General features: G+C 49.7%; 2 protein-coding genes across 2 annotated transcripts in view; both read right to left on the reverse strand.

Annotated features, from left to right (window-relative positions):
- LOC144611176 (lysine-specific demethylase 5C-like) overlaps nt 1-18,103 on the reverse strand; it is a 52,695-nt gene extending 34,592 nt beyond the window's left edge. The window contains 1 exon segment of the mRNA XM_078430230.1: nt 17,336-18,103. Within this exon segment, the coding sequence (XP_078286356.1) occupies nt 17,336-17,482 (147 nt within the window). The 5' untranslated portion in view covers nt 17,483-18,103.
- Nucleotides 18,104-18,310: 207 nt separating this feature from the next.
- LOC144611177 (IQ motif and SEC7 domain-containing protein 2-like) overlaps nt 18,311-21,022 on the reverse strand; it is an 86,793-nt gene continuing 84,081 nt past the window's right edge. The window contains 1 exon segment of the mRNA XM_078430231.1: nt 18,311-18,460. Coding sequence (XP_078286357.1) covers nt 18,311-18,460 — 150 coding nt within the window.

Raw genomic sequence — 21,022 nt, forward strand, 5'->3', positions numbered from 1 at the left:
CAGCCACTCACCATCCACTATGCACAAAAAACTTCCCCCGCACATCTTAGTTTAGTTTAGTTTAGAGATACAGTGCGGAAACAGGCCCTTTGGCCCACCGGGTCCACGCCGACCAGCGATCCCGTACACTAACACTATCCTACACTCACGAGGGACAATTTTTTCATTTACCAAGCCAATTAACCTACAAATCTGCACATCTTTGGAGTGTGGGAGGAAACTGAAGATCTCGGAGAAAACCCATGCTGGTCACGGGGAGAACGTACAAACTCCGTACAGACGGCACCCGTAGTCAGGATCGAACCCGGGTGTCTGGCGCTGCATTCGCTGTAAGGCGGTAACTCTACCGCTGCGCCACCGTGACTGCCCAAATATCTCTTTTAAACTTCGCCCCTCTTCACTTCAAATCTGTGCCCTCTACTATCTGCCTTTTCCATCCTGGGGAATCGGTTCTGACTGTCTACCCTATCTATGCCTCTCAAAGTTTTATAGAGTCAACCGTCAAGAGCCATATCTCATTTTAACATCACATGTCCTGAAATGGAACAGTGAAATTCTTACTTGCAACAACACAACAGCGGCACCAGATACCCGGGTTCAATCCTGACTACAGGTGCTGTCTGTACGGAGTTTGTACGTTCTCCTCGTGACCACGTGGTCACGGGTGCCCTGCTTTCCTCCCACACTCCAAAAAGTACAGGTTTGTAGGTTAATTGGCTTCAATAAATTGTATTAAAAAAATTATCCCTAGTGTGTGCAGGTTAGTGGTCGCTGGTCGGCACCTACTTGGTGGGCCTAAGGTCCTAGTTTCCATGCTTTCTCACTAAAGTCTAGAGTAAAGTCTAAAGATATACTCCTGGCAACCTCTGGCGTTTCAGAGAAAACAATCCAAGTCAGACCAACCTTGCCCTGCAGCTCAAAGCCTTTAATCTAGGCAGCATTCAGGTAAACCTCCTCTGCACCCTATCCAAAGCATCCACGTTCTTTCTGCAAATGGGCGACCAGAACTGCACGTAATACTCAAATGTGGCCTAACCAACGTCCTATAAAGCTGCATCATGACTTCCTGACTTCAGGCCCTGACTTATGAAATCAGGCACGCCATAAGCTTTCTTTACCCCAACAAAGCAAGAATTGTGAAATTCAACAACAAAACACAAAATGGTTCAGCTCCAACTACGAACCTTTGATGAAACAAAGCCTTTTTCTCCACCTTACAAGTAGAGTCACAGTGTAAAGTAGGAATTTAACGGAGAAGTGTTCTGGGAGTGTACAGGACGTCGAGAGGACTGCTTGTAATGTTCGGGCAATAATGCCTTTGTCAGCACAAATGTCGTTTGCAGTGTCTCGCAGGCCGGCACAAGAGCGCTTTTTGGAGTAATGTGTTCAGTTTTGGTCATCCTAATTACTTTAGAATTTACAGAGATACAGTGCTGGAAAATGGCCCTTCGCCCACCGAGTCCGCACCGACCAGCGATTATCCCGAGCACTAGAACTATCCTACACACTGGGGATAGTTTACAATTTTATTGAAGACAACTAACCTACAAACCTGCATGTCTTTGGAGTGTGGGAGAAAACCGGCGCACCCGGAGAAAACCCACGCAGTCACAGGGAGAACGTACAAACTCCGTACAGACAGCACCCATAGTCAGGATGGAACCCGTGTCTCTGGCGCTGTGAGGCAGCAGCTCTACCGCTGCGCCACCGTGCCGCCCCTAAACTGGAAAGGATGCAGCAAAGATGAAGGATGTTGCCAGGAATCGAGGGCCTGAGCTACAGGGAGAGGTTGAGCAGGCTAAGACTCACAGGCAGGCAGCATCTCAAGAGAACATGGAGAGGTGACATTTCAGATTTCAGATTAGGACCCTGATTGTAGAGGGTTGGGGTTGGGGGGCAGGAGCAGACCAAAGCTGGATGAGAGGAAGGGCAGGACAAAGGAGAAGAAGTGATTTGGATTCTGAGGGACAGAATCGAGTCGTTCTGCAGACCACTGTGCTGAGGGCCACCAGTAAACGGGGCATGAAGGGAGGGAGGGAGCCAGTGCAGGGGTAATTTGGAGAGAGCACCATTAAATAGGGAATGAGAAAGCACACCAATGCCTTTACTCCCTTACAAGGCTTAGGAAGCTCGACATGTCCCCAACAACTCTCACCAACTTCTACAGATGCGCCGCAGAAAGCTTTTTACCGGGATGCATTACATCCTAGTTTGGAAACAGCTCCATCTGTGACTGCCAGAAATTGCAGAGTTGTGGACGCAGCCCAGACCATCACACAAACCAACCTCCCTTCCATCGACTCCATCTACACCTCACGCTGCCTCGGCAAGGCCCAGTCTCACCCCAGGTCACTTTAGAGATACAGCACAGAAACAGGTCCTTCGGCCCACCGAGACAGCACCGACCGTACACTAGCACTACCCTACACTCTAGGGACAATTTACAGAAGCCAATTAAATTACAAACATGCACGTTTTTGGAGTGTGGGAGGAAACCGAAGCGGTCATAGGGAGAACGTACAAACTTCATAAAGACAGCACCCGTAGTCAGGATGGAACCGGGGTTTTTTTTTTAGAGAGAGATACAGCGTGGAAACAGGCCCTTCGGCCCACCAGGTCCGCGCCGACCAGCGATCCCCACACACTAACACTCTCCTACACACACTGGGGACAATTTCTACATTTACCAAGCCAATTAACCTACAAACCTTAATGTCTTTAGAGTGTGGGAGGAAACCGAAGATCTCGGAGAAAACCCACGCAGGTCACGGGGAGAACATACAAACTCCGTATAGACAGCCTCCGTAGTCGGGATGGAACCCGGGTCTCTGGCGCTGCATTCGCTGCAAGGCAGCAACTCTACCGCTGCGCCACCGTGACCGCCCCAATACATGATAAAGATAAACCTAAACCCAAGACCCAATTGCACACCAGTGCCATGGAGACGCTTTTGTTGCGTGCTAACCAGTCAGCGGAAAGATAATACAAGATTACAATTGAGCCATCCACAGTGTATAGGTACACGATAAAGGGAATAATGTGAATAACGTTTAGTGCAAGAGAAAGTCCAGTAAAGTCCGTTCAAAGATAGTACGAGGGTCTGCAATAGGGTAGCTAGTAGCTGAGGACTGCTCTCTAGTTGTTGGTGGGATGGTTCAGTTGCCTGACAAGTGAGCAGCAGAGTAGTGGCAAGGAGGATAAGTCACCAAAGCCTGATTAACAGCGGCACAGTGGCGCAGCGGCAGAATTGCTGCCTTACAGCGTCAGAGACCCCAGTTCCATCCTGTCTACAGGTGCTGTCTGTATGCAGTTTGTACGTTCTCCCCGTAACCGCGGGGGTTTTCTCCGGATGCTTCGGTTTCCTCCCACACTCCAAAGACGTGCGGGTTTGTAGGTTAACTGGCCTGGTGTGTGTTGGGTAGAACTAGTGTAGGGGTGATCGCTGGTCGGCGTGGACTCAGTGGGCCGAGGAGCCTGTTTCCATGTTGTTGTATTTTTTTAACTAAACTAAACGGCAAGACATTTTCGACGGATCTGGGCACAATATTCATTACGATGAAAATGCAAGCGAGCGACACAATGCTGACAACGATTCACTAAGCTTTTTAAAAAATCCCAAGCAGAGAGTAATGATCACAGCCAAAAAAAAAGTTGGATTAAATATAAAGGGAAACACAAGGAGGGGAAGTCAGAACAGCAACAAACTGCAGGTGGAGTTAATCGTTTCATAAAGAACAAAGGAAAAGTTGTTAAATTGTTGAAGCAAAGGGGAGAAAATATCATTCGGGTCGGGCCGGGAAGAGATTGTTGAAGCAAAGGGGAGAAAATATCATTCGGGTCGGGCCAGGGTGTTTCAAAGACACAACCTCTGGCTCCCCTGTTGCTTGCTGGAGACTGTCAGCCATATTGGGCTGGTCTCTGCTCTCTCGCATGGTTCTTGTGTGAAGGGATCATCCTACGGTAGTGCTTGCCCCAGGCTGCTCACCGACTGGCCCAAGCCCTCGACTACACTGTTGCTCCCTACACCCCTCCTCTACAGCAGCACACACAAAGCACACAAGGGGGGGGGGGGGGGGGGGGGCAGAGGCACCGGGGGAAGAGCTCAAACTGGGTCAGTTTAAATCTTTAATGAGAGATCTGCTGAAGAGCAGGCTCAGACAGAGATCATCCCTCAGACCCAGGCAGGACGCCGGGCCAGCGTGCAGTGTGACGCACACAAGGCCTGGAGCGACTAGTGCAGAGGGGATAGGAGGGGGGAGGCAATGGAGGGGAGAGGGAGGAAAGCTGAGCGGGGAGGGGAAGGAATGAGAAGGGCGGGCGATGGGGGATGGAAGGGAAGGGCGTGATGGGGACGGCACAGTTGAAGGGGGGGGCGGGGGAGGGGAAGGAGGGGGTTCGTCAGGCATGTGAGGGGTGGGCTTAAGGCGGGCAAGGGCGGAGAAGTGGAAGGGAAGGGCGTAACGGGGACGGCACAAGGGGGGGGGGGGGGATAACACCAGATTTGGGGGAAGCCAGGCGGGGAAGGGAGGGTTTCTCCAGTCTGACAAAGGATGGGTGACATTTCGGGCCGGGCCACTTCATCTCCCGGCCCAGAACGTCACCCATCCTTTTTTCCCAGAGATGCTGCCTGACCTGCTGAGTTACTCCAGCAGTTTGTGCCTATCTTGGGCAGTCACAGTGGCGCAGCGGTAGAGTTGCTGCCTTATAGCAAATGCAGCGCCAGACAACCGGGTTCCATCCCGACCACGGGCGCTGTCTGTACGGAGTTTGTACATTCTCCCCGTGACCTGCGTGGGGTTTCTTCGAGATCTCCGGTTTCTTCCCACACTCCAAAGACGTACAGGTTTGTACAAGAAAATAACCGCAGATGCTGGTACAAATCGAAGGTATTTATACACAAAATGCTGGAGTAACTCAGCAGGTCAGGCAGCATCTCAGGAGAGAAGGAATGGGTGACGTTTCAGGTCGAGACCCTTCTTCAGACTGAAGGGTCTACAGGTTTGTAGGTTAATTGGATTGGTAAATGTAAAAGTTGTCCCTAGTGTGTGTAGGATAGTGGTAATGTGCAGGGATCGCTGGTCAGCACGGACCCGGTGGGCCGAAGGGCCTGTTTCCTCACTGTATCTCTAAACTAAACTAAAATCTTTGGTGTAAACCAGCATCTGCACTTCTGTGTTTCCACATTTAGTCATTCCGCTGGCTGGATTGCAAACACAACAAAGAAACGTCTCACTGTACCTCTGTACACGTCACAATAAACTAATCTAGGCCCAGTCAAAATCATTCAACTCCTCCCCACTGCTCTTGCCTGTCAGCCTTGTTGACATGGATGATCTGTGATTCACTTCCGTATAGAACACAGAAGAGTACAACACAGAAACAGGCGCTCCGGCCTAGTGCCAATGCTGAACATCATGCCAAGTTAAACATCGCCTCTGTCAGCACATGATCCATATCCCACCATTCCCGACTCTTAAACGCAACTCTCATATCTACCACCACCACCTCTAGCAGTGTGTTAAAGGCACACCACTCGACGTTAAGAAACTTGTTTGCCATCTATACACTGTAAATGGCTCGATTGTAACTATGCAATTAGTTTAGTTTAGTTTAGAGATACAGCGTAGAAACAGGCCCTTCGGTCCACGCCGACCAGCGATCCCCACAGATTAACACTATCCTGCACACACTCGGGCCATTTTTTACATTTACCAAGCCAATTAACCTACAAACCTGTACGTCTTTGGAGTGTGGGAGTAAACCGAAGATCTCGGAGAAAACCTATGCAGGTCATGGGGAGAACGTACAAACTCCGTACAGACAGAACCCGTAGTCGGGATTGAACCCGGGTCTCCGGCGCTGCATTCGCTGTAAGGCAGCAACTCTACCACTGCGCCACCATGACAACCCCTTGTCAGTCCGCTGTCTGGATAGCACGCGACAAAAGCTCTTCACCGTACCGCGGCACACGTGACAAGAAACTAAACTGTGAACTGTAACTCTAAACCTTTGTGCCGCATTCCATACTAAAATGAACAAACCTCAGACTAAAAAGCCAACTACTGTGGCGTGCACACAAAGGCAGAGCCATTATCACCCTTGTAGATGCGTATCGAAACTTTGTTCCTGAAGAGCCACACTCTTAATTCTTCGATGCAAACAGACTCTAGGTCACTGACTTGAACAGTTGGCTGTGACACTCCCTCCACAGATGCTGCCTGGCCTGCTGAGTGTTCCTCGCACTTCCGTTTTTTAAAATTATTTCAGATTTCCAGTGCCAATAATTTTTTGTTCCTTTTTATTAATAAACATAGAACATTGCAGCACAGGAATGGGCTCCATGGCATGGTATGTTTGTGCCAAACATGATGCCACGTTAAACTGATCCCATCTGCTTGTCCATGATCCATATCCCTCCATTCTTTGCACTTGCGCACCTAAAAGCCTCTTAAATGCCACTATGCTGCCTGACCCGCTGAGTTACTCCAGCTTTTTGCGTCAATCTTTGGTCTTAACCCAGTATCTGCAGTTCCTTTTTTGTTACAAGAATGTCATTGTTCAGGCGTTGGCACATGTGACAATTAAACGCTCTTGACTCTCAAAATGAAAGCAATTTTTGCCTTTGAAACTTTTCTTCAAAGGCCAATTGAAGCAGAGTTTGGATTTTTTTTAAGGCAGTGGTCAATGGATTCTTGATAAGCAAGGGGTGAGAGGTTATCAGGGATGTGGAGTTCGGTTGCAACCAGGTTGTCCGAAGAAGGGTCTCGACCCCAAACATCACCCATTCCTTCTCTCCAGAGATGCTGCCTGTCCCGCTGATGTACTCCAGCTTTTTGTGTCTATCTTTGGCTACACCACACCTCATCTACTGTATCCGTTGTTCCAAGTGTGAACTCCTACATATCGGTGAGACCAAGCGCAGGCCCGGCGATTATTTCACTGAACACCTCTGCTCGGTCCGTCTAAACCTACCTGATCCCTGCTTGCTCAACACTTTAACTCCCCCTCCCATTCCCAATCTGACCTTTAGACAATAGACAATAGGTGCAGGAGGAGGCCATTCGGCCCTTCGAGCAAGCACCGCCATTTAATGTGATCATGGCTGATCATTCTCAATCAGTACCCCGTTCCTGCCTTCTCCCCATACCCCCGACTCCGCTATCCTTAAGAGCTCTATCTAGCTCTCTCTTGAATGCATTCAGAGAATTGGCCTCCACTGCCTTCTGAGGCAGAGAATTCCACAGATTCACAACTCTCTGACTGAAAAAGTTTTTCCTCATCTCAGTTCTAAATGGCCTACCTCTTATTCTTAAACTGTGGCCCCTGGTTCTGGACTCCCCCAACATTGGGAACATGTTTCTTGCCTCTAACGTGTTCAACCCCTTAATAATCTTATACGTTTCGATAAGATCTCCTCTCATCCTTCTAAATTCTAGTGTATACAATCCTAGTCGCTCCAGTCTTTCAACATATGACAGTCCCGCCATTCCGGGAATTAACCTAGTAAACCTACGCTGCACGCCCTCAATAGCAAGAATATCCTTCCTCAAATTTGGAGGCCAAAACTGCACACAGTACTCCAGGTGAGGTCTCACTAGGGCCCTGTACAACTGCAGAAGGACCTCTTCTTTCCTGGGCCTCCTCCATTGTCAGAGTGAAGCCCACCGAACGTTGGAGGAACAGCAGGGCAGCTTACATCCCAGCGGTATGAGTATTGAATTCTCCAATTTCAAGTAGCCCTTGCTTTCCCTCTCTGTCCATCCCCTCCCCCTTCCCAGTTCTCCGACCAGTCTTACTGTCTCCGACTACATTCTATCTCTGTCCCGCCTACTACCCCGACATCAGTCTGAAGAAGGGTCTCGACCCAAAATGTCACCCATTCCTTCTCTCCAGAGATGCTGCCAGACCCGCTGAGTTACTCCAGCACTTTGTGTCTACCTTCGATTTTAACCAGCATCTGCAGTTTTTTTCCTACACAATCTATCCATACACAAGTACAACTGATAGAGCGAAGTTAGAAATATCAGAGTGCGGAATATATTTTCTCAGCACTGTGGCCTTACAGTTCCAGAGAAAATGCCCAATGTCCACAATGAGTAAGTTGGAGGATCAGCACTGTACCCTAGCTTATGGGAGGACCATTCAGAAGTTTAATTTAGAGGTACAGTGTGGAAACAGGTCTTTTGACCCACCGTGACCATGCCGACCAACAATCGCCTGTACAATAATTCTACCCTACACACTAGGGACAATTTCCAGAAGCCATTAACCTACAAACCTGCACGTCTTTGGATATGGGAGGAAACCCACCCAGTCACCCTGAGACCATGCAAACTCCGTAAGTACAGCACCCCCGGTCAGGATCAAACCTAGATCTCTGACTCTGTGAGGCAAATACTCTACCGCTGAGCCACCAAGTTTGACAACAAAGGGGGAAAAAGCTGTTTTTGAGTCTGATGGTAGCATTCTATCACTCAGACAGAAGGAGTGTTGAGATACTTTATGGTTTGTGTATGGAGCAAGACTACCATGAGGAAACAATGAGTAACGAGGGTGAAAACGAACCAGGAAGCAAAACGCACAGGTTTACCAGGCACTCACTGGAGGCAGCAAAACAGCCCTGAGATTCCTCACTTCTGGCACAGATAACCAGGATGGTCATTTACATTGAACAAAGAAATCTACAGCATAGAATCAGGTGCTTCGGCCTACAATTACCATACCTATCATGATGCCAAGATAAACTAATCTCCTCTACCTGCACATGATCCATACCCCTCCATATCCGTGTGCCTATCTGCAATCCTTTCAAACACCACTATCATACAGCCTTCACCGTGGATTGTCACCGTGTCGCGGTGGAGAAGCTTGTGTGGTCCTGAGATCCTGAGAGTGATGCCATCTGGAGCTACGCTCCTGGTAGGGTCACCCATGGCAGTACGGTCGAGGGGGAGGTCCCTAACAAAGAGCAATCCAACCAAGACCTCAACGGTGGAACAGGCGGAGGATGATGGCTGACTTTAGTGGAGCGTCACAACGGCTGGGAAGACGGATGAAGGCTGCAACAGAAAAGGGTCCCCGGTCGTCTTGGACTCCATGCCACTGGATCCTGACCCAGATCTGTCAAGGACCGTGTGGTGGCTGTCTGTGCACCAGTCTCCCCACATTAAACAAAGTAACGCACAGGCATCCGACCCAATGGAGAGGACAGTCAGACTCGCTTCCAGTGACCGCCGATGATGATGATCATACAGCACGCAAACAGGCCCTTTGGCCCAACGTGCCCATGTTGACCTACATGCCCCATCTACACTGGTCCCACGTGCTGTGTTTGGTCCATATCTCCCTGAATCTATCCTATCATGTACCTGTTCAAATAGCTTTTAAATGTTATGATAGCACCTGCCATAACTATGGCAAAGTGCTCCATATACCTACCTCCCTAAGGTGAAAAGGTTGCCGCTCGCCTTCCTATTAAATCTTTCCCCTCTCACCTTAACCCTAGTAGGTCCTTTGGTTCTTGATTCCCCTACTCTGGGTAAGATTCGGAGCATCTACCCTATCTATTCCCCGCATCTACCGTATCTAGTCCCCTCATGATTTTATACACCTCTAAAAGACCGCCCTTCATCCAAAGTCCCACCTGCCCAACCTCTCCCTATAGCTCAAGCCCTCAAGTCCTGGCAACATCCTCGTAAATCTTCTCTGCACTCTTGTGTAGGATAGAACTGCAGATGAAGAAGGGTCTCCACCCGAAACATCACCCGTTCCTTCTCTCCAGAGATGCTGCCTGTCCCACTGACTTACTCTAGCTTTTTAGTTTAGTTTAGAGATACAGCGTGAAAACAGTCCCTTTCGGCCCATCGGATCCATGCTGACCAGCGATCCCCACACATTAACACCATCCTATACCCACGAGGGACAATTTACACATTTACCAAACCAATTAACCTACAAACCTGTACGTCTTTGGAGAGAGGAAGGAAACCGAAGATCTCGGAGAAAACCCACGCAGGTCACAGGGAGAATGTACAAACTCCGTACAGATAGCACCCGTAGTCGGGATCGAACCTGGGTCTCCGGCGCTGCATTCGCTGTAAGACACACCGATGTGCCACCATGCTGCCCTTTTGTGCCTACCTTCTCTGCACTCGTTCCAGCTTAACAACATCTTTCCCACAGCAAGGTGATGAAAACTGAACACATGAATACTCCAAATGTGGCCTCACCAACATCTTGTACAGCTTGTTCCAAGATGAACTACAGAAAACAAAGATCGGACTTATGCTTTCCCCTCCCCCTTCCAGTTACAAACCAATGCTGAACAAGGCTGTTCATTTTGACTGCAGCTGAGCACAGCATTTTTAAATGCGAGGAGGTAGTTGAGGCAGTCGCAATATTTCCCAAAATAAACCCAAATCCGCTGTAGCACTGCCGCGGAATAATGCAACAGCACAAATGGACAACAAAATGCAAAGAAATGTAACTGCCCAGAAGAGGACGAGTCCTTACCATTGCTTAATGACAGTAAAAGATGCCCTTTGCAGGTGGCAATGTTAAGAGTTTTCAATCTCAGTTATCAAGTAATTATACAGTTTCAATTCTTTACAAACATTAGCACACCAATGCATGATGTAAGCAACACTCTGACAAATATAATGTACATTTTCTGTATATCGGCGAGACCAAGCGCAGTCTCGGCGATCGTTTCACTGAACACCTCCGCTCAGTCCACCTAAACCAACCTGATCTCCCGGTTGCTCAACATTTTAACTCCCCCTCCCATTCCCACACTGACCTTTCTGTCCTGGGCCTCCTCCATTGTCAGAGTGAGGCCCAGCGCTTTTTGTAGGAACCCCTCATATTTTGTTTGGGCAGTTTACACCCCAGCGGTATGAACACTGACTTCTCTAACTTCACATAACCCTGCTTTCCCTCTCTCTCCATCCCTCCTCCTTCCCAGTTCTCCCACCAGTCTGACTGTCTCCGACTACATTTCATCTGTTTGCTTTGTTGTTACCTTCTCCCAACTAACAATTTATTCTACATTTTCCTTAATCTCCATTCCATTTGTCCTGTTTTCACACCTTATACTTCCTTATCTATGCACTTCCTTATCCATACACCACCCACTTCCCCGACATCAGTCTGAAGAAGGGTCTCAATCTGAAACGTCACCCATTCCTTCTCTCCAGAGATGCTGCCTGTCCCGCTGAGTTACTCCAGCATTTTGTGTCTATCTTTGATTTAAACCAGCATCTGCAGTTCCTTCCTACACAATATAATGTACATATAATGTCAGGAATGCTGTAAGGGAAGAGGATTGGATTGATCCCTGGGATGGCGGGACTTTCATATGAAGAAAGACTGGTTAGACTAGGCTTGTACTCGCTGGAATTTAGAAGACTGAGGGGGGATCTTATAGAAACATATAAAATTCTTAAGGGGTTGGAGAGGCTAGATGCGGGAAGATTGTTCCCGATGTTGGGGGAGTCCAGAACCAGGGGTCACAGCTTAAGGATAAGGGGGAAGTCTTTTAGGACCGAGATGAGAAAACATTTCTTCACACAGAGAGTGGTGAGTCTGTGGAATTCTCTGCCACAGAAGGTAGTTGAGGCCAGTTCATTGGCTATATTTAAGAGGGAGTTAGATGTGGCCCATTTTGCTAAAGGGATCAGGGGGTATGGAGAGAAGGCAGGTACAGGTTACTGAGCTGGATGATCAGCCATGATCATGTTGAATGGCGGTGCAGGCTCGAAGGGCCAAATGGCCTACTCCTGCACCTATTTTCTATGTTTCTATGTTTCTATGATTTTGACACTGTTTGTCTTGACACATTAACATGCAAAGATCCCGAGAGGCACCTAAATGGCCGATGAGTCCGACAGACACGACTTACAAAACTGACCCACCAACCCCCAGCCCTCCCGTTAAAATGTGGATGAAAATCTGCTTGATGGAAATGCACTGCTGGAGAAGAGGCAGGCAAAATGCTTGGGAAATGCAAAATGGGGAGAGAGAGAGAGTCAGGGAAAATTTGCAGGAATGGCAACATAAAGAGTGAGGTAATGTTTTTTTTAAAGTGAGACAATGCGAAGGAAATGCAACATGGGGAGGGAGTGTGCAAGAAATGCAACATGGTGGAGAAAGTTAGTGCACAATTGTAACGCGGGGGAGAGTGGGCAGAAAATGCAATATGGGCAAGAGTGTGCAGAGGAAATGCAATGTGGAGGAGATTGTGTGCAATAAATGCCAGTGTGGAAGAGACAGCTGTAGGAACTGCAACGTGGGGAAGAGAGACAGAATGCAGTAAATGTGACGTGGTAGAGAGAGCACATGCAGGAAATGCAACATGGGGAAGGTAAATTGTGCAAGAAATGCTGTGGGGGGGAAGAGAGTGCACGGGAAAATGCAACGCATGAAGAGAGCGGGTGCAGGGAATGCAACGTGGGGAAGAGAAACTGTTTTAGAAATGCAAGGTGGGGAGAGTGTGTGCAGGAAATGCAACATAGGGAAAGGGAGATAGTCAGATAATCGCCAAGAGTGGAGGTGCAAGAAAGAATGTACGGGAAATGCAAATGGGGAAGATACAAAATGTGCAGGAGGTGAGATGAGGTCTGCTGTGCCTCTAGCATGTCGTCGGTACTCCAACAGCCAGCGTGCCGACAACATGCTAGAAACACGGCAAACCACACACAACATGCCGCAGATGAAGGGATGCAGCAGGAGGAGGTCTGGTATGCCTCTAGCATGTCGTCGGTACTCCAACAGCCAGCGTGCCGACAACATGCTAGAAACACGGCAAACCATACACAACATGCCGCAGATGCAAGCAGCGAAACAAAAGAGCTAGCACAATGTGCTGGACATGTACTGGGGAGAGAATAAATGACACAACGTGCAGGGAATGCCTTGGGGCCTGTTGTTGTGAGGAGATATTTATACAGACAAGGAAGGGCAGCAGCATCCCAGTGACCAGATGCATCGCTCCTGTTCAATATAGTCGTCATACAGCATGGAAACAGGCCATATGTTCATAAGTCATAGGAGCAGAATTAGACCATTCAGCCCATCGAGCCTATTCCACCATTTTATAAGAAAATAACTGCAGATGCTGGTACAAATCGATTTATTCACAAAATGCTGGAGTAACTCAGCAGGTCAGGCAGCATCTCGGGAGAAGGAATGGGTGACATTTCGGGTCGAGACCCTTCTTCAGACTGATGTCAGGGGGGCGGGACAAAGGAAGGATATAGGTGGAGACAGGAAGATCGAGGGAGATCTGGGAAGGAGGAGGGGAAGGGAGGGACAGAGGAACTATCTAAAGTTGGAGAAGTCGATGTTCATTTTATCATGGCCGATCTATCTTTTCCTCTCAATCCCATTCTCCTGCCTTCTCCCCGCAACCTTTGACACCCTCACTAATCTAGAATCTGTCGATCTCTGCTTAAAAAATACCCAATGACTTGGCCTCCACCGCCATCTGTGGCAAAGAATTTCACAGATTCACCAACATCTGACTAAAGGAATTCCCCCTCGTCTCCTTTCTAAAGGTACGTCATTTAATTCTGAGGCTGTGCCCTCTGGTCCTAGACTCTCCCACTTGTGGAAACATCCTCTCCACATCCACTCTATCCAGGCCGCTCACTATTCTGTAAGTTTCAATGAGGTCCCCCCTCCCCTCATCCTTCTAAATTCCAGCGAGTACAGGCCCGGTGCCGTCAAATGCTCATCAAAAACTCATCATTCAGGCCACTATGACCAAAACCAAACGTAATTCTCCAAATTCTTAAGGGATTGGACAGGCTAGATGCAAGAAAAATGTTCCCAATGTTGGGGGAGTCCAGAACCAGGGATCACAGTTTAAGAATAAGGAGTAAGCCATTTAGAACGGAGATGAGGAAAACCCTTTTCACCCAGAGTTGTGAATCTGTGGAATTCTCTGCCACAGAAGGCAGTGGAGGCCAACTCGCTGGATGTTTTCAAGAGTTAGCAATAGCTCTTAGGGCTAACAGAAACAAGGGATATGGGGTGATAGCAGGAACTATTATTGTGGATGATCAGCCATGATCATATTGAATGGCGGTGCTGGCTCATAGGGCCGGTTGGCCTATTCCTGCACCTATTTTCTATGTTTCTAATTGCAGCCTCACCAATGTCTTGTACAACTGTAACTTAACATCCCAACCTCTGGCGGCACGGTAGCGCAGCGGTAGAGTTGCTGCTTTACAGCGAATGCAGCGCCGGAGACTCAGGTTCGATCCTGACTACGGGTGCTGCACTGTAAGGAGTTTGTACGTTCTCCCCGTGACCTGCGTGGGTTTTCTCCGAGATCTTCGGTTTCCTCCCACACTCCAAAGATGTACAGGTATGTAGGTTAATTGGCTGGGTAAATGTAAAAATTGTCCCTAGTGGGTGTAGGATAGTGTTAATGTACGGGGATCACTGGGCGGCACGGACTTGGAGGGCCGACAAGGCCTGTTTCCGGCTGTAGATATATGATATGATATGATATACTCAATACCCTGACTGATGATGGTAAATGTATCAAAAACCTTCTTCACCACCCTATCCACCTGTGATGCCACTTTCCGGGCACTATGTACCTGCACTCCCAGATCCCTCTACTCCACGACACTCCCCAGGTCCCTGCCATTCACTGTGAAGGTCCTGGCCTAGATTGACTTCCCAAAATGCAACATCTCACACTTACCTGCATTAAACACGTCACATTTCTATGTATTAAAATTCCATCTGCCCACTTGCCCTGCTGATCAAAATCCTGCTGTAATTTCTGATAACCATCTACGATACCACCCACTTTAGTGTCATCTGCGAACTCATTGAAATACACCACAAACAACAATGAGCCAGTACTAATCCCTGAGGCACACAATTAGTCACAGGCCTCCAGTCCGAAACACAACCCTCCACCATCACCCCTGCTTCCTTCCACTAAACCAATTGCTCGATCCTTGTTGCTATTGAGGGAATGCAGCATAGTTTCAACAGGTTAATTCCCAGGAAGGAAGGGCTGTCATACGATGAAAGAATGGATCGAATAGCTTATATTCACTTGGATTTAGAAGGATGAGAGGGGATGTTATAGAACCATATAAATTGATTATAGGATTGGACAGGCTAGATGCAAGAAAAATGTTCCCCGTGTTGGGGGAGTCCAGAACCAGGGGTCACACAGTTTAAGAATAAGGGGTCAGCCATTTAGGACTAAGACAAGGAAAGACTTTTTCACCCAGAGAGTTGTGAATCTGTGGATTTCTCTGCCACAGAAGGAAGTAGAGGCCAATTCAATGGATGTTTTCAAGAGAGTTAGATTTAGCTCTTGGGGCTAATGGAATCAAGGGATATGGGGAGAAAGCAGGAATGGGGTACTGATTGTGGATGATCAGCAATGATCATATTGAATGGTGGTGCTGGCTCAAAGGGCTGAATGGCCTCCTCCTGCACCTATTTTCATTGCTTCTATGATCCAGTCAGCTAGCTCTCCCTGGATCCCATGCAATTTGACCTTCCAGAGCAGCTACCATGCAGAATCTCATCAAAAGCCTTGCTAAAGTCCATACAGGCAACATCTACAGCTTTGCCCAGGTCAAGCATTTCAGTGGCTTCAAAAAGTTCACCCAGGTTCAGGAGAATGCACTGTATACACCCTTGTATTGCCTGACCCCCTCTCCCTCCTGTCACAGAGTAGTAAACAACACCCCAAGACGATTCACATTCTAGCTCTGATATTATAACATATCAGAGTGTACATAATGTTCTCACAAGTATCGCCCTCTCCTCTGCCCAACCGCTACTCTTGTTCCACCCCTGGAATAGCATCCAGGACTGGAACAAGGGATACCACAGCCTTTCCAGTCTGATACCACCCCCTCTCCATCCCAGCACTTATCACCACTCTGCCCTGGAACTGTACAGGACTGTTATCAACCCAATACCCCACCCTCACCCCCATAAATACTTCTCTCTCTCTCCATTTCAGCATACGCATCAATCTGAACTCCCCCCCCCCCCCCCAAAGCTGGATTTACCTCAGCATCAGTCCTTTGCAGTCACTCCCAAACATCATACCCCATTATTTCCCCTCTCTAACTTTAGGCCAGAGAACAGCTCAGTGCAGGAGCAGGCCTTTCAACCCACAATGTCTGTGCTGAACATGATGCCAAAACTACTGGATATAATCCACCACCTCCTCGCCATCCCACGATCACTTCCTCCCTCTGCCAGGACATACTCAAGGTAATATCCCCTCTCTATCCTGGAGCATATACCCAGTACAATTCCATCTCCATACCAGTGAAACACCGAACACCACCCTCTCTCTATCCCTGTGCCTATTCCAAGTACCACTCTATCCCTTAGTATACTGCTTTTTACACCCCCTCTCTATCCCTTAGTATACTGCCAGTATCACTCCCTCTCTATCCCAGTAAACACAACAGGTTCCACCCCCTCTCTATCCCAGTAAACACAAGTACCACTCCCTCTCTATCCCAGTAAACACACCAGGTATCACCCCCTCTCTATCCCAGTAAACACACCAGGTACCACCCCCTCTCTATCCCAGTAAACACACCAGGTACCACCCCCTCTCAATCCCAGTAAACACACCAGGTACCACCCCCTCTCTATCCCAGTAAACACACCAGGTATCACCCCCTCTCTATCCCAGTAAACACACCAGGTACCACCCCCTCTCTATCCCAGTAAACACACCAGGTATCACCCCCTCTCTATCCCGGTAAACGCAACAGGTACCACCCCCTCTCTATCCCAGTAAACACACCAGGTATCACCCCCTCTCTATCCCAGTAAACACACCAGGTATCACCCCCTCTCTATCCCAGTAAACACAACAGGTACCACCCCCTCTCTATCCCAGTAAATAAATCAGGTATCACCCCCTCTCTATCCCAGTAAATAAACCAGGTATCACCCCCTCTCTATCCCTAAGCGTACTCACAGTACCACGCCCTCTTTATCCCTGAGGATAGTCTAAGTACCACCTCTCTCTATCCCTGTAAATACACCAGGTACCACTCCCCCTCTATCCCCGGGCACAGTACCAAGTACCATCCCCTTCGCTATCCCAGTAAATAAACCAGGTATCACCCCCTCTCTATCCCCAGGCACAGTACCAAGCACCATCCCCATCTCTATCCCTGAGCGTACTCAGTACCACTCCCTCTTTATCCCTGAGGATAGTCCAAGTACCACCCCCTCTCTATCCCAGTAAATACACCAGGTACCACTCCCTCTCTATCCCCGAGCACCTCACACAAACAGACGCACACGCAAAAAATCCTTCTCTCACCAGGGGCGGGCGGATCTTGCAGATGCCGCTCCTCTCGGCCACCGGACGGATCTTGGCGATGTAGCCCAGCGGGTCGCCGAACTCCTCCCAGCTCGGCTCGAAGACCGGGCACTCGGGCGGTGCCACGAACTCCTCGAAGTCCGACATTGGGCGGCCGCGCTCGAGCTGGGAGGCGGAGGGAAGGGGTCACGTGTAGGGGGGTGGGCGGGGTTCCCGGCTGAGAGACGTGTAAGGGTGGCACCGGCCGCAAGATGTAATCACGTGTAAGGGGCCCCGGCTGAGATATGGGGGGCGGGGGGTAGGTTCACATGTAAAGAGGGGCGCCGGTCACTAAAATGGGTCACGTGTGTGTGTGTGTGGGAGGGGGGTGGTAGAATGGGTCACATATGAGGGACCCCACGAGAATGGATCACGTGTGAGGGGCCCTAGAATTGGGTCACGTGTGAGGGGCCACTAGAATGGGTCACGTGTGTGTGTGTGTGTGGGGGCCACTAGAATGTGTTACGTGTGAGGGGCCCTAGAATTGGGTCACGTGTGATGGGCCACTAGAATGGGTCACGTGTGAGGGGCACGATCACAATGGGTCACGTGTGTGTGTGTGTGTGTGTGTTTGGGGGGGGGCACAAGAATGGGTCTCGTGAGTGAGAGGGGGGCCACTAGAATGGGTCACGTGTGTGTGTGTGTGTGTGTGTGTGTGTGTGTGTGTGTGTGGGGGGGCCACTAGAATGGGTCACGTGAGTGAGAGGGGGGCCACTAGAATGGGTCAGGCGAGTGAGCGGGGGGGGGGGGGGGGGGGGGGGGGGGGGGGGACTAGAATGGGTCACGTGTGGGAGGGGGCCACGACCACAATGGGTCACGTGAGTGAGAGGGGGCCACTAGAATGGGTCACGTGAGTGAGAGGGGGGCCACGATCACAATGGGTCACGTGTGAGGGGGCGGGCAGGCCGCGCGAGGCAGGGGAAGGGGGGGGGGGAGTCACTCCGTCGTCACCAACCGCCGCTCGGGCTTGTCGTCGTCGTCCTCGTCTGTGTCGGCCGGTAAGGCGGTGCCCCCCCCCCCCCCCCCTCTCACATCCAGCTGGTCGGGGAGGGGTGAATGATGCTTCAGATCCCGGAGGCGGCTTGACTGTGGATGGGAGGGGGAGGAGGAGGTCGTTTGCTTCGTGACCGGCCGCCGCCGTTGCCCGTTAAAGCCCGGCCGGACGGACGGAGAGAGGGAGGGATGAGGGGGGACGGCCGATGGCGGCCGCTCCGCGTCTGCTCACTCTGACGGATCCCTCCGCCGGGGGGGGGGGGGGGGGGGTTAGAGGGAGGAGGGGGTGATCAGGCACGTCGGCCTGCGTGCGCCGCCTCCGCCGCCAAGTAGTCCCCCTCTCCTCCACCTCACTGCCAGGGAGCGCAGGCGCGGCACGTTGACAGTCCAGAGCAAAGATACCAGAGGAGGCCGATGGACCACTACGTCGACACTGAAGCCAAGGAGCGTCACGTCACGTCACGTTACGCCATGTCCGCCATTTTAGTAAGCTCGCAGTCAAGTCAAGTTTATTTGTCAAGTCAAGTCAAGTCAAGTCAATTTTATTTGTATAGCACATTTAAAAACAACCCACGTTGACCAAAGTGCTGTACATTTGATTAGGTTCCAATACACATACACATACATGATGTGCAGTGAAATGAAAGTGGCAACGCCTGCGGATTGTGCAAAAAAAAAGAATTACAGTTACAGCATATAAATAAAGTTAATAATGTTAATATAGAGAAGACAAAATTTAGTCCCTGGAGTTATAAAAGTTAACAGTCCTGATGGCCTGTGGGAAGAAACTCCGTCTCATCCTCTCCGTTTACACAGCGGAGGCGTTTGCCTGACCGTAGCATCTGGAACCGTCCGTTGCTGGGGTGGGAGGGGTACCTCATAATGTTGCTGGCTCTGGATCTGCACCTCCTGATGTATAGGTCCTGCAGGGGGGTGAGTGTAGTTCCCATGGTGCGTTCTGCCGAACGCACTACTCTCTGCAGTAGTAATAATACAATATACAATACTGCCCTGGTCCACTCATCCCTTCCCACCCAAACCACCCCAACACCGGGCACTTTCCCCTGCAACCGCAGGAGATGCAACACCTGTCCCTTTATCTCCCCCCTCAACTCCATCCAAGGACCCAAACAGTCTTTCCAGGTGAGGCAGAGGTTCACCTGCACCTCCTCCAACCTCCTCCAACCTCATCTATTGTATCCGCTGCTCTAGATGTCAACTTCTCCACATCGGCGAGACCGAACGCAGGCTCGGCGATCGCTTCGCTCAACACCTTCGCTCAGTCCGCCTTAACCAACCTGATCTCCCGGTGGCTGAGCACTTCAACTCCCCCTCCCATTCCCAGTCTGACCTTTCTGTCATGGGCCTCCTCCAGTGCCACAGTGAGGCCCACCGGAAACTGGAGGAACAGCACCTCATATTTCGCCTGGGCAGTTTGCAGCCCAGCGGTATGAACATCGACTTCTCCAACTTTAGATAGTTCCTCTGTCCCTCTCTTCCCCTCCCCCTTCCCAGTTCTCCCTCTATCTTCCTGTCTCCACCTATATCCTTCCTTTGTCCCGCCCCCTCCTGACATCAGTCTGAAGAAGGGTCTCGACCCGAAACGTCACCCATTCCTTCTCTCCTGAGATGCTGCCTGACCTGCTGAGTTACTCCAGCATTTTGTGAAATAAATACCTTCAATACAATACTGCTATCATTGAGTCCGTCCTCACCTTCTCCAACATGGTCTGGTTTGGCTCAGCCACCAAGCACGACATCCGGAGGCTGCAGCGCATCGTTCGCACAGCTGAGAAGGTTGTTGGCTGCAACCTTCCCCCCCATTGACGAACTGTACACTGCAAGGGCCAGGAAGCGAGCGGGCAAGATCATCTCTGACCCCTCTCACCCTGGCCACAAACTCTTCGAAGCACTTCCCTCTGGAAGGCGACTCCGGACTGTCAAAGCAGCCACAGCCAGACAGCTTTTTACCACGAGTGAAAGTTCTACTCAATAACCAAAGTCTGTAGTCTCTTTTTTGCTCTGGTTTATTTTCACCCACATGTAATGGTGTATCCATGTTGTTTTGATGTGTTTATGTTTTATTCTTAATTGTCAACAATTGTTAACTGTATGTTTGTGTTGTCATTTGTGAGCGGAGCACCAAGGCACATTCCTTGTGTATGCATACTTGGCCAATAAACCTATTCATTCATTCATTCATTCATTTATACAATGCTGACTTCTCTCGGATGGGACACCATAGAACTCTGCAGAATCAGGCTAAGACATTGCAATTTACAAAGAGATTCACAAAATCACCCTATCTATAGACAATAGGTGCAGGAGGAGGCCATTCGGCCCTTCGAGCCTGTACGCACCGCCATTCAATGTGATCATGGCTGATCATTCTCAATCAGTACCCCGTTCCTGCCTTCTCCCCATACCCCCTGACTCCGCTATCCTTAAGAGCTCTATCTAGCTCTCTCTTGAATGCATTCAGAGAATTGGCCTCCACTGCCCTCTGAGGCAGAGAATTCCACAGATTCACAACTCTCTGACTGAAAAAGCTTTTCCTCATCTCTGTTCTAAATGGCCGACCCCTTATTCTTAAACTGTGGCCCCTGGTTCTGGACTCCCCCAACATTGGGAACATGTTTCCTGCCTCTAACGTGT

Source organism: Rhinoraja longicauda, chromosome 39 (genome assembly GCF_053455715.1).
Source record: "Rhinoraja longicauda isolate Sanriku21f chromosome 39, sRhiLon1.1, whole genome shotgun sequence".
Classification (NCBI taxonomy): domain Eukaryota; kingdom Metazoa; phylum Chordata; class Chondrichthyes; order Rajiformes; family Arhynchobatidae; genus Rhinoraja; species Rhinoraja longicauda.